The sequence below is a fragment of the Lepidothrix coronata genome, unplaced genomic scaffold (assembly GCF_001604755.1).
Source record: "Lepidothrix coronata isolate B3197 unplaced genomic scaffold, Lepidothrix_coronata-1.0 Scaffold343, whole genome shotgun sequence".
Taxonomy (NCBI): domain Eukaryota; kingdom Metazoa; phylum Chordata; class Aves; order Passeriformes; family Pipridae; genus Lepidothrix; species Lepidothrix coronata.
The window spans coordinates 275,416-288,809 of NW_016690523.1; the positions used below are offsets into that span (position 1 = coordinate 275,416).

Sequence of the window (13,394 nt, forward strand, 5' to 3'; positions counted from 1 at the left end):
CAGACCCCCGGGACCCCCGGCGGGGCCGTGCACGGCGCTGCCCACCCGGGACCCCCCCGCGCCCCCCGTGCCGGGGTCCCTCCCGGAGCTCTGGGAACGGAATCCAGCCCCAGGAGGGGTCCGGGAGCTCGTTAAGGCAGCAATTAGCAATTATCTCCCCAGGGGTGAAGGTGGGAACCCCCTCCCAAGGGCGAGGGGAGCTGCCCGCGGCCCCCCCGGGGGATTTGCTGTCCCCTGGCTGGGGACAGACGTGTCCCTGCCCGTGGGCGAGTGCGTGCTGTCCCCACCGCCCCCGCGCCGCCGGGCTGCCGGGAATCTCATGATTCTCCGCAGATTTGGTCCCAAATGGCTTTTTTATCCCCCCCCCGCCCGCCCTCAGTCATGTTTCCGGCCTCTGCTGCCTCCCCAGGGCTGGAGAGATGTGTCAGGAGGGGACAAGGGACACGTTTCTTTTGGGGGTGGATGCTTGGGGTCTTCCCTGGCACCCGGAGCCCATCCCAGCCGTGGGGAGGGGGCTGATGAGCTTGGGGACATTGAGGACATGGCCACGCTCGCTCGTGCAGCTTCCCCCTCCCCAGGGTCACGCTGGCGTGTGCAGGGGCTGCCATTTGGAGGTGTTCTGCCTCCTCATTGCCCTCCATCCCCGCTCTCCTCCCTGGCTGGGGTCACTGTCACCTGTCCCCACCCTCCTCCTCCGGAGAGACCCTGCCCTGCGTGTCCATCCTCGCGGTGATGCTGCTGATCGAGGCTGAGACCCCCCCAAACTCGTGTCACATAACCAGGAGCGTTGCTGGGGGACAGGGCTGGTTCCGGGGGTGCCCTCCTGGCGTGGCAGCCCCCTGACCCCTCCCTGTGCCCCCCCAGGACGCCCCCCCGGGAGCCCGGCGGTGGGCGAAGGGCGACGGAGAGCTCGGGATACGTCGGAGGGGACCCGGATCAGCCACGACCTGGGCGGGGGCAGCCTGGCCATCGACACCCTGCCCGCCAACGAGACCCGGATCGTGGTGAGTGGGGGTCCCCCCTTTGCCCCCCGCCCAGTGCCTGACCAGGAGAGCTGTTCCCAACCACTGGAGCTATTCCCGGGCTGGGCAGGGAGCTGGATCCCACATCCCAGAGGATAATTACAGCCCAGTGCCCTGGGATTGCTCCCAGCCCTGCGGCCTCCACAGCCCTGCCAGGTCCCAGGTCTGGAAATCCCGGGATGCTTTGCTTGTGGGTGCCACAAGTACAATGCCACTGTCCCCCAGTAACCTCACTGGGGCCGAGAGGGAGTGAGGGGGCTGTGTGGGAGGAGGGGGTCTCTGTCCCTGTGTCACCACTAAGTTGAGCAGCAGCAGTGTCACCTCCTGGGACACCTTCCCTCCCCTGCTGTGCCTAATTACCCGCCCTCAATTAGCTCCCGGTTATTTGTGGCAGGGCCGTGTGTCCCTCGGCAGCCAGAGGAGTTTCCTGAGCTCTGGGAATGGGGGGATGTGTGAGTGGCTGGGTTTTGGTGGAGGGTGACTTGTCCCAGTGTTTTTGGTGCCCCCGAGGCAGAGCAGGCAGGGGACAAACAGCCGTGGCTGCTTCCACTCTGCTCCAGCTCCAGCTCATCCACTGGGGATGAAGAAGGGCCAGGAACCGAGAAAATCCCGATGTGGAAGTGTTTAAAAATACCCCAAACCAGCCCAAAACCACTGGTGGCCACCAGGGCATTTGGGGATGCCGGGGAGCCGCAGGGAGGGTGTGACGGTGCCTGTGGTTCCCGGGAGGAAAAGGCAGTGGTTTCCTGAGGCTTTGGGATCTGCTCCAGGAGTGGGGCCGTGGGTGAGGTCGCAGGTGCATCTCACCCCGTCCCACCTGCAGAAGGTGGGATCCCACCTCGGGAGGTGCCAGTGCGGGGTCCAGAGGGGTTTTCCCCTCCCTCCTCCCAAAATATTCCAGGTTAGGGGCGCAGAGAGGCAGCGCTGGTCCCAAAGAACGGAGGTCTCGTCCCTCCCCGAGCTCTGCCCCATTTATCCCCGTGCCCCAAACCTCTCCTCTCCTAATTCCTGCTGTAACCCAATCGAGGTGACGGATTAGAACATCCCGGTGAGTCAGCGATGAGGTCAGGAGCGTGGCAGCCGGATCCCCTGTGCTCCAGCCCTGCTTGTTCCCCCCTGGCTTATTTGGAACACTTTGGGAAGGCACAGTGGGGGACACGAGGACACGGGAGGTTTTCTCCTTCGTCACCCAGCGGCGGCCTGGCCCTGCATCCCGGGGGTTTTCCATGGGGAGGTGTGTGCCGGGATGCAGCAGGTGCCAGCACAGCCTCAGTTTCCCCATCCACAGGGACCGGGATGCATCAGCCCCTCGGAGCAAACAGGGGCTGTAATTCCCGTGGGGAAGAGCCGGGAGAGGCTGAGGAGTGCAACGACTCTCCCTGAGCTTTGGGGAAGCGGGAAAAAACCACAAGTTACAGGATTTTTTTCTAACAGCACTTTATTCCAGCTGAGGGCTCCTCCCCTGCCTCTGGCACCTGGGGTCATGTGCAGGGAGTGGGGCTGGGAGCAGGTCCCGGGGTCAGAGGGGGACGATGCTGGGGGTCAGAGGGGGTTTTGGGGGGTCAGAGGGAGTTTTGGGGGTCGGAGGGGGCCGAGCAGCAGATGGGGCTGAGCGGCGAGCCTGGCATTGTGCCAGCTGCTGGCACAGAGTGCTGGAGCGACGCTTTCCCAAGGAAAATTAAGATACTTCCCGTCCTCCCCCCCACCTCGGTGTGAACCGGCCTCCCCTGACAGGCGATGGCTCCCAGCTGTGTGTCTGTCCCTCCGTCTGTTCCCATGTCCTTGGCCAGTCTGAGGTGACTCGTGGCAGAGCTGGCACCTGGGCCACGCTCTGGTTTGCCTGGGAGAGGGGGCCTGGGGGGCCCGGGGGTGCTGCTGGTGCCTTTAGGGTGACCCCCAGGGTGCCTCTCGTTGCTGTGGGTGAGAACAGGGGGGATCTGCTCCCTCAGGCAGAGCGAGGCTCCGTTCCACGCTCCCCGGAGCACATCCCTCGTCCCTCTCCCCCTGCTGTGCCCCCCATCCTCATCCTCATCCTCCTCCCTCCCCGCTGGCAGCAGCGGCTCGGCCGCTTTCCCCGAGCTGCTCATTCCAAGGTTCATCATTTCCTCTGGGCTTCCACGGCCCCGGTTGTTTGCTCCGCTTGCCGTGGTCACTTCAGCTGCAGCTCCCAGCCCCTGGCTCTGGGGCGGGATATTTTCTTCCCGGGAATGTTGCCCGTGCTGTGCCGAGCTCTCTCTCGTGAGTCACCCCTCGCTCTGCCCAGCCCGGTATCCTGTGGGATTCCCTGCACCTTCTCCAGCTGCTCAGCATCCCCCGCTGGCTGCGCCCGGGGTTTTCCAGGCTGGATTTGTGTCGCTGCTTTGTGCCCAGACTGCTCAGGGGCTCACATCCCCACGGGGCAATCCAGGTGATCCCACTGTGTCTCCTCTGCAGGAGGACAACCACAGCTACTACGTGTCGCGGGTGTTCGGCCCCGGGGAGGCCCAGAGGAAGGGGCTGTGGGTGGACATGGCAGCGGCCAACGGGAGCCAAGTGAAGATCCACGGGATCCTCTCCAACACTCACCGCCAGGCCTCGGTGAGCGGCCCTGTCCCCGTGTCCCCTCTCCCAGCAGGGGGGTCCCGGTGGCAGCAGAATCCCTTCCACATCCCAGGACGTGGGAAGTGTTTGGGTCCCCCCGCCCGCTGCGGGGGCGAAGGGGATGAGCACCCACAGGACCCCACTCCCGCCCCTCTCCCACCCTCCAAGCACCATCCAGGGCACGGACCAGTCCCCCCCACATTCCCTTGGGCGTTTTCCCGAGGGCTGAGCGTGGTTCTCACCTCACCTCACCTCCCTCCTGCAGAGGATCATCCTCTCCTTTGACTTCCCCTTCTACGGCCACCTCCTGCGGCAGGTCACGATAGCGACGGGCGGTGAGTCGGGATGGGATGGGATGGATGGGATTCCTGCAGGGAGGGGTTGGACGTGGCTCTGGTGCTGTCTCTGACCTCACCCCACAGCCCCAGGGAGCTCGGAGAAGGGGATACAGCCCTTCTGACCTTCTCCCTGCACCCCCAAATCTCCCCCTGCTCCGCTGCTGCTCTCTGGGGACTTGGGTGCTGCCGGAGCCTCCGGTCCTCCAGCAGTTTGGGGATGGTCACACAAGCTTGGAGGAAATCCAGAAGGGGACTCTGGGGGTAAAAATGGGGCAGGGTGGTGGGAGGGAGGGTCCTGGGGGTGGTTTGTGCTGCTTCACCCTCTGCCCACTCAGGTTTTATCTTCGTGGGGGACGTGATCCACCGCATGCTCACGGCCACCCAGTACATCGCCCCCCTCATGGCCAACTTCAACCCCAGCTACTCCCGCAACTCCACCGTCCAGTACCTGGACAACGGTGAGTCCTGCCCCGGGCACCCCCTGCCCCGGCTGCCTCCGCTCTGACCTCGTCCAGCCGGGCACAGCTCGGCTCTCTGGGCCAAGGTGGGGGTGTGGGCAGGGCACATCAGGGGCTGTTCGGCCCCCAGGGGGGGTTGGGAGGGGTGTTTGGCCCCCCAGGGGGGTTTGGGATGGGTGGCAGGGGGGTCTGCTCTGAGCAAAGTGCTGGAGGTTGAGGGATGAGATGCCTTGGAGGGCAGAAGAGGACGGGTCAGGCTGGTGGGATGAGGAGAGGCCTGACCCGCTCTGGTCACACACACCCCCTCTCCAGGGACGGTTTTCGTGGTGCAGTGGGACAAGGTGTACCTACAGGGGAAGGAGGACATGGGCAGCTTCACCTTCCAGGCAGCCCTGCACAGCACCGGGAGGATCGTCTTTGGGTACAAGGAGGTGAGAGATCCTCCCCCTCCTGGCACACCTGGGGGCATCAGGTGCCTCCTCCTGCAGGGGAAGGCAGGGCAGGAGGGTCCCCACGGGGGTCCCTGTGGGTTTAGGAGGGGGGGTTGGGGTTGTAGTTCACACCCTGGGGATGGGCATTCCTGGAGGCCTCTGCAGCAGCACCAGGAGCTGGGGCGGGGCTGGGATCCATCCTGTGCTGTCTCCCTGGCTGCAGATCCCGGTGCCAGTCCTGCAGATCAGTGCCACCCAGCACCCCGTGAAGGCCGGGCTCTCCGACGCCTTCATGGTCCTCAACCCTTCTCCCGACGTGCCTGGTGAGTCGCTGCCCTCGAGGAGCTGCTGGGGCAGGGAGGGAGCTGATCCCACAGGGATCCCGCAGGGATCCCACAGGGCTGCCTTGGCAGCTGGGAGAGGGGAGGGAAAGGTGAGACATCCTCACCTTTGGGCACTTCAGGACGTGAGGATGAGCTGCTTGGAATCACAGGGAGCAGGGGAGTGTGAGGAGGTGTGTGGGGCTTGGCTGTCCCTCATGTCCCGTGTTCCCTGGGCATCCCTCTTGGAGTGCATCCCCCTGGTGCATCTCCCCGTGGCCAGGACCATCTCTCAGCCTCGTGCCTTGGTGTGGGTGGGCCTTGGTGTGTTCAGACTCTCCATGAGCAGCCAAGCTCTTCCCCAGCTGATGAGGACGAGGGGAAGAATTCAATTCTTCTCCGATTCCAAGCAGGGCTGCAGATGGACAAGAGGCTTGGGGGGTGCAGGGTGCCCCGTTCCCATGGGGATGGGGGGTTTGGAGGGTCTGCAGCCACCCTGCTGGTGCTCTGGGTGTCCTTCCATGTGTTTCCACGACTGGGATCTGCACCTCTGTCAGCAGCACACGGGAACACCCCCATCCATGTCCACACGCTCATTCCACGCGTGCCGGGAGCTGCAGGCCTGGGCTGAGCTCCCCAGAAAGGCTCTTCCAGCCTCTCCAGTCACGAGCAGCCCAGCCCTGCTCCTCCCTCCCGGTGTGGTGGCTTTCCCCTGTTGTTCCTGGAGCCATCTGGCCCCGGTTTATGACCCGTTCACAGCAGTTTGTGCAGGAACCGGGGCCAGCCTGGGTGGTTCCTCCCCTCCCGCCCCACAGCTGCTCCTCCACGGGCTGCTCCCTCCACCCCACGGCCTTCCCAAGCCCTGCCCTGGGCTGTGAGGGGAGAAGAAGTGCAAGAACTGGGCATGAAAGAGCCTCATGAGGTGGAGAAACGAGGGTTGGAGGGTGGAGAAGGAGGGGCAGGAGGGGAGGGTGCTCGTCCTGCTCATCTCCTGGGCTCCAAGTGCGGAGCACGTGCCCGTGCTGGGAGGAGAGGTTGGATTGTCCACGGAGATTGATGCCAGAGGAGCATCTTGGCTGGTGCCACCATCTGGGAGAAGCCTGAATCCAAGGATAGACCTCAGGATGAAGGGGAAAGAGAGGGAAGGGGACGGGGCAGGGGGGAAGGGGGAGCTTTGGGGGGAGCCCCGGGAGGCTCCAGCCCGTGAGTCAGTGAGGAACAATGTGTTTGTTTGGAGCAAGGCAGGGCTGGAGCCCGTCCACCAGCACAGCCTCTGGTCAGGGAGAGGGGACAGCGAGCCCTGAGCTCCTCCTGGCAGAACAGGGGGGCAGGATCTGTGCCCTGCCACCCCTCCTGCCCCCCCAGCCCCTCCCCATCCCTTCTCCTGCAGCCCCCAGCCTGGAGCCACCTTTACCTTTCCCCAGCAGCCCCCCCGGCCTCCCCCATGTAAATCCCTTCACTGGGGGGGGTTTAGGCCTGGCTTAACCCCAAGGCTCGGCTTTGCAGAGTCCCGGCGCCGGACCATCTACGAGTACCACCGTGTGGAGCTGGACACGAGCAGGATCAGCAGCCTGTCTGCCGTGGAGTTCACCCCCCTGCCCAGTGAGTGCGGCCCCGGCCCCTTCCCTGCGGGATCTCACCCGGGGAGCACCGACTTCCAGCCGGGTTTGGGGGTGCTGGGAGGGGGATGCCATCCCTGGCCTGGCAGGTGGGATCCTTGGAGCTGTGCAGGGAGCCAGGTGGGATCCTTGGAGCTGTGCAGGGAGCCAGGTGGGATCCTTGGAGCTGTGCAGGGAGCCAGCAGGGCACAGTTTGCCCCTGCCCTGGGGTCCCCGCCGTGCCTGGCTGTCGCTGAACCTCTCGTACATCCAGCCCTGTGTGGGTCAACCCCCTCAGAGCCAACCTCAGAAACCCCACCTTGGTGCGCTCCATAGCTGAGATGGGAGCCTGGGATGGCAGCAGAGCTCAGAGCTGGCACAGGAATTGCTGATGAAGGAGGGATCTGCAGGGATAATCCACCTTCCCTCTGCTCAGTGGTCCAGCCAGGATGGAGCCGCTGTGCTCTGACCTGCTCCACCAGCACCTTTCCTCCTGCTCTCCTTGCTCACCAACCCTCCACCCCTTAATCCCTCACTCCCTGCACTGCCAGCGATTCCCACCCGAAATTCCTCCTCTTTGCTCCACGAGCTGCAGCTCATCCTGCCGGGCCCCGGCGGGTTCGCGCCGGGTCCGCACACGAGGCATTTTCAACGCCTCCACACGGAGCTGAAATTTCTGAGAGCTGCTGCGAAACAGGCCCCATTTTTAGTGGCTGGATCCAAGGACACTCGGGCACGAGGGAGAGTCGTCAGCAGCCGGTAAATACGGGCTGGGAGGTAAATCTGCCATGGAGACACGGAGGGGCTGCACCGAATGCTCTCCCCGGGGTATTTTATGACAATTTTAACAGCAGGCAGGTTATTGCAGGCAGAACATAAATAACCATTCTGCAGTGACTCTGTTGGTTGGTTTTTTGTGTTTGTTTTTTTTTTTTTTTCTCCTGAAGATTTGCTGGTTTGTTTTTTGCCTGGTTTTTTTCCCCCCCTGGCAGCTCGAGGAGCTGAGAGAAATGTCTGCCCGGGAGCCACGGAGCTACAGAGAGCCCCACTCTGCTGCTGCTTCTGGGGGTTCAGTTTTTGGCCTTGTTCGGGGCAGAAGGGATGGACTGGCTTGCTTTAGAGGTCTGAGTTTGCTCCCTGCCTCCACATGGCTTGGGAAAAGCTCAGGATGTGAGAGGGGATTAGGAGTGGAGGCTTTCATCCTTGGGAATGTCACAGCACTGGAGCCACTCTCGGCTCTGCCATTGAGGGGCTTGTTAAAGCTGCTGATTTCCTTCTCTTTCTTTGCAGCCAAGCCCCTCCTGACCATCCTTCCTAAACAGGGGGACACCAAATGTTGGTGTTCTTGCAGAACCACTTCGTGTGGGCACAGCACGAGGGGGGGTTCAGCTGTTTGTGCTGGACCTTCCTCCTGAGGAACACCCTCTGTGCAATGAGAAAGGGCAAAAAGCCTCACAGGTGTTTGAATTCCCAGCTAAACAAAAGGGGAGGAGGTTTGTGGATGGACTGGGAGCCCATCCTGCAGGTCTGTGGCAGAGAGGTTGGGTTGGACCCTCAGTGGCTGCTCCTCCAGTCCTGCCCGAGCCACCAGCTCTTGGATCTGCTCTCCTGTGCCCTCACAGATGTTGGCACCGGGCTGGAACATCTCTCCTCTCTCTTTCCCAGCTTGTCTCCAGCACCAGAGCTGTGAAACGTGTGTGACCTCGGAGCTGACCTTCAACTGCAGCTGGTGTCACGTCCTGCAGAGGTACCTGGGCTGGGATTCCTTCCCACCTCTCCCCTTGCCCGTGTTCCCAGAGCTGGGACAGGGAGCACAGGGCCAGGGTTGGTGGCTGGGTCAGTGGTGCTGGGGGTTTTTTTAGTATTTTCCCCTTTTTTTGCCGTTTTTTGGGTCGGTTGGGTGCTGCTCCTGGTCTCCCAGTCACGGTTAAGCCCTGACCTGATCTCCGATTACAAGCCACAGAAAGGAGACACTTCCTGGGGTTTTTGGTCCAGGAACAGGCTGAGACCTGGAGCAGGACTCACATTTTTGTCAGTCAGCTTTAAACACGGGGAAAACTTGCCCTGACTTGGGCTGGGATCAGACAGAGGTGCAGGGAAGGGAGGCTGGGACAGGCTCCAGGCAGGTCCTGGAGCTGGGAATGCTCATCACCCCCCAGCTGGGAGGGACAAGGCATAGCCAGGGTGGGGGGCACTTGCTGCCTTGTTTTTGGGGTGACTGGAGGCTCTGGTCCTGCCCCCTGCTCTCCTCCAGCTCCAGCAGCTCCACACAGAGCATGGGAGCTTAATGAGATTGTGCTGAACTATTTATTTGGAGCTGGTGGCAGGGGAAGGGACCCAATAACACAGATCCTCACGTGGAAATCCTGCTCTCCCAGGAAGGCACAGGCTCCTGCCCCCCTCCTTCCAGCAGGGTGTGAGCAGGGCACAGGAAAAGATCCTGAGCCATCAGCAAGGCCACCCATAAATCAGCATCGATTCCCTGCCTGCTGTGGGCTGTGACACAGCCCGAGCCACGGGAATGTCATTTGTCAGTGGCAGTGGTGGCTTCAGAGCAGAGGATGGGATGTTCTCACACCTGCTTTGGTGGCAAAACTGAGCCTGGGGTGCAGTGGCTTCGTCTGGGTCTGCTTTGGGCTGAACCCCAGGGGTTCAAACACTTGGTTATTCCGATTGTTCCAAATTTACGGTGTTTGCAAATCTGATTCTGTCATGTCAGGGAATGGTTTGGGTGGGAAGGGACCTTAAAGCCCATCCAGTCCCACCCCCTGCCATGGCCAGGGACACCTTCCTCTATCCCAGGTTGCTTCAACCAATTGTCCTTGGACAATTCCAGGTATCCAGGGGCAGCCACAGCTTCTTTGGGCAACCTGTGCCAGGGCCTCCCCTCCCTCACAGCCAGGAATTCCTTCCCAATATCCCATCTAACCCTGCCCTCCGGCAGTGTAAGGGTTCAAGCCACCCTTTTTCATCTTCCCAAATCCCAGTGGTTGGTGGTGTTTGCTCCTGTCCCTCCTGCCCTGGTGACTCCGGGCGCGTCCTGTCGCCGTCACCGCGGCTCAGCCCGAGGAGTTCAGGTTACAAATGGGAATCACACGTGGAAAAAAAACACAGTGGGATTGGCAAGCTGGAGCAAACAGACCCCTATCTTTGCTGGCTTTCAGCCAGCTTGGTCTTGCAAAGCCAGCTTGATCCGTCCCAAGGAAGCTGGGGGGGTGGTTCCAGGGCTGGAGCTCCATCCCGGCTCCAGCTCCGTGATTCCATCCCAGAGTGATTCCATGATTCCATCCTCTCAGCTCTCTGCTTGGGCAGTGGAATCTGTATTTTTGCCTCTCCTGAGCCCACAGTTGTGACAGGAACTGTGCTTGAAGCAAAGATCTCAGCAGGATCTGAGGCTTTCTGTGGTCGTCGGGTAAATTGGTGTTTGTGTGACCTGAACCCCTGGTTCAGATTTTGCTCCCCCCCGAGGCTTTCCAAAGGTCAGGGAGCTGTTCCATTCCCTGTTCCTGCGGGGATTTCTCTCGCTGCTGGTTTGCCTGATGTCATCTATAATTTCTTTAGTGTGTTTTTCCTGTGCAGATGTTGCTGGAAAAAACCCAACAGGCCTCGTGGAGCTCGTGGCCTTGCCCTGGCACAGAGTCCGGGGAATGGAAACTCAAACTCAGGCCATATATTTTTCCTATTTTTCTGCCTCTCCTTTTCCCTGGGACAAGTGGTGTTGACCCTTCTCCTCCTCTGGGAAAGGGGAATGTTTGGGTTCTTCCAACACAGCTGTGCTGGAAACCCCCATGTCCTTGGGTGTCACCTTGGATATCATCCTTCCCGTCCTTGTTTGTCCCTGTGTCCGTACACGGGGCCCACCAGGGCAGGATTTGGGACTCTTGGGCAGCTTAGAAACCACGAGCAGTGCCACCAGCATTTCCTGCCACCTTTAATCCCACTTTTCCTCCCCAGGTGCTCCAGTGGCTTTGACCGGTACCGGGAGGAGTGGTTGTCCTATGGCTGTGGCCAGGTGAGCCCGGGGGGAATCCCTGCTCACCTCCTGGGCTGGGAATGATCCTGCTCTGCAGGGAAATCCATGGCCATGTCCCAGCTCAAAGAGGGAATGCTCAGCTCTGCCTGACCCGGGGTGTTCTGGGTCAGACTGAACATCCCTTTAGATATCTCTTTATTCCCTTTAGACGTCCCTTTATTCCCCTTAGATATCCCTTGAGATATCCCTTTGGACATGCCTTTATTCCCTGAAGATAGCCCTTTAAATATCCCTTTATTCCCTTTAGGTATCCTTTTAGATATCCCTTTATTCCCTTTAGATATCCCTTTATCCCCTTTAGGTGTTCTTTTATTCCCTTTGGATACCCCTTTATAACCCTTTATTCCCTTTGGATAATATCCCTTTATCTACCCCTTTCCCATTTCAGCAGGACCCCTTAACAGAGGATGCCTGGATTGGGGTAGACAAAGGATGCTCCATCCAATCCAGGGTTTTCCTTGCTGGTGCCTTTCCTGGGTGCTGGATATTCCCTGAAGGTGCTGAGAAGCTCCAGGAGTCACCAGACAGTGCAGTTTGAGCACTCTGGGGTGTTTTTCCTCCTCCTCCTCCCAGAGCATGACTCTTACTCACTCCCGAGCAGGAAGGAACGAGCCCTGTTTTCGTCCTTGTGAGCACAATTATCTCCTCGTTGGATGAACTCCTTCCTTTGTCTCACAGAGATCAGCTCGACAGAAACATCTGGTTCTGCTTTGGGCTTTTTATTTTTTTTGTGTGTGTGTGTGGTGTTGGTTTGATTTTTTTTTTTTTTCCTTGCTGAAAACTCAGCTTTGTTCCCCGTCACCCAGAGGGCTGAGTGAGGGAAACTGGACCTGCAGGAGGTCACCCAGTGATGCACAAAGTCCAGGCTGTAGGACCTTGCCAAGTCGTTGTCCTTTGTCCTGCCTGAGTGCTTCCCAAACTTTTCCTCCTCTTCTCCAACCCCTTCTCTGGACCTGTTTCCCCTGCAGTGTTTGAACCTCAGGGGGCTCAGCAGCCCCAAGCCTTGGAAGCACAGCCCTGCCCTGGCATTCCTGGGGAAAAACAGCTGTTCTCCCTTTTTCCTTCCAGTCAGACGAAAAGACCTGTGAGGATCTGGCAGAAGGCAGCCACTACTCAGCCCCTCCTGACAGCTCCTTGTCCCCTCTGAGCGAGGGTGTCACCTCCTCCACGGCCTCGCTCTTCATCGACAGCCTCACCACCGAAGGTAGGGGGGACATCCCGTGCCTGGGGCACATCCCTGCGAAGGTCCTTCACTCCAGGGCCTCACAAAGCCAATTCCTGCCCAAAGGAATCCAGGAACAACGTGGGTTTTGAAGGAGACTCATGGAGTGGTTTGGGTTGGAAGGGACGTTAAAGCCCATCCAGTGCCACCCCCTGCCATGGGCAGGGACACCTTCCACCAGCCCAGGTTGCTCCAAGCCCTGTCCAGCCTGGCCTTGGACACTTCCAGGGATGGGGCATCCTCTGGGAAATCCATTCCAGGGCCTCACCACCCTCACAGGGAGGAATTTCCTCTCAGTGTCCCCTCCTGAGTCCGTTTCTCCCTCCGTAAAAGAGGAGTGACATTCCCGGGATCCACAAAGTTAAATCATGGAATCATGGAATGGCTTGGGTTGGAAGGGACCTTAAATCTCATCCAGTGCCACCCCCTGCCATGGTCCCACTGGACCAGGTTGCTCCAAGCCCTGTCCAACCTGGCCTTGGGCAGGGGTGAGTGCAGGGGGTGGTGGAAAAGGGAAGGAAGGGCAGCCAAGGGGTGAGACCTGGGGGGATGTGGCACAGGGAGGGATGAAACCCTCCAGTGGGAAGAGTTTTAGAGTCGTTCCAGCTTTTTTTACCCATTTGTGAAGGTCAGCAGCAACCAATCCGTGGTGGGCAGTGCCCACAGCCTCCTCCAGGGGGGTTAATCCTGCAGAGTGGGGCTCAGGCTTTTCATGGGCTTGGGTTTAGCTCCGGGGCTGCCAGGACTCTCAGCCTGGAATTAATCCAGGTGATTGCCCTCTCCTTGGGAATGCTGCTCGTTCCAGCCTCGGAAAGCTCCACATAAAGCCCCGGGTTTCCCTGGAGACCCCCGTGCTCTAATCCCATTAACACGGGGCTGGCTCCTCGGCTCCTCCCGGCAGGTATCACTCCAATTTCCCTGCTTAATAGTCCCTAACGCCGCCTGCTAATTAGGATAAATAGAAAGGAACATTAGTGATTGTCCTTCAGCCGCGGGAAGGAGCTGGGTGGGGGAATGGAGCTGCCAAGGGCTGACTTTGGAAGGAGCAATTAAAGGGAGGGGAGGGGGGGTGGAACACCACCAGGGAGAGCGTTTTCCAGCTCACCGCCAGTTCTTGGAAAAAAAAAAAAAAAAGGAAAAGAGGCTTTTTTTTCTGTGACACAGTCGAGCGTGAAGTTAATTTGGGATCTTGGAAGGAAACAAACAGGGAGGAGGGCTGGGGCTGAGGAGAGAGCAAAGGAACCAGCAACACCGGGGGGACCCAGCCCTCGGCGTCCTCCCTGGATCTGTGTCCTCCCCAGCCAGCCCTTTTCCTTGGATCCACATCCTCCCCTGCCAGCCCTTTTCCTTGGATCCACATCCTCCCCTGCCAGCCCTTTTCCTTGGATCCAC

General features: G+C 60.0%; 1 protein-coding gene across 1 annotated transcript in view; it reads left to right on the top strand.

Annotated features, from left to right (window-relative positions):
- The window catches only part of PLXDC1 (plexin domain containing 1), a 19,779-nt gene that overhangs the window by 636 nt on the left and 5,749 nt on the right, over nucleotides 1-13,394 (top strand). The window contains exons 2-11 of the mRNA XM_017838479.1: nucleotides 865-1,004; nucleotides 3,456-3,599; nucleotides 3,868-3,937; nucleotides 4,276-4,398; nucleotides 4,711-4,829; nucleotides 5,053-5,152; nucleotides 6,656-6,751; nucleotides 8,413-8,494; nucleotides 10,702-10,759; nucleotides 11,849-11,984. Coding sequence (XP_017693968.1) covers nucleotides 865-1,004; nucleotides 3,456-3,599; nucleotides 3,868-3,937; nucleotides 4,276-4,398; nucleotides 4,711-4,829; nucleotides 5,053-5,152; nucleotides 6,656-6,751; nucleotides 8,413-8,494; nucleotides 10,702-10,759; nucleotides 11,849-11,984 — 1,068 coding nt within the window. The remainder of the gene's footprint in view (nucleotides 1-864; nucleotides 1,005-3,455; nucleotides 3,600-3,867; nucleotides 3,938-4,275; nucleotides 4,399-4,710; nucleotides 4,830-5,052; nucleotides 5,153-6,655; nucleotides 6,752-8,412; nucleotides 8,495-10,701; nucleotides 10,760-11,848; nucleotides 11,985-13,394) is intronic.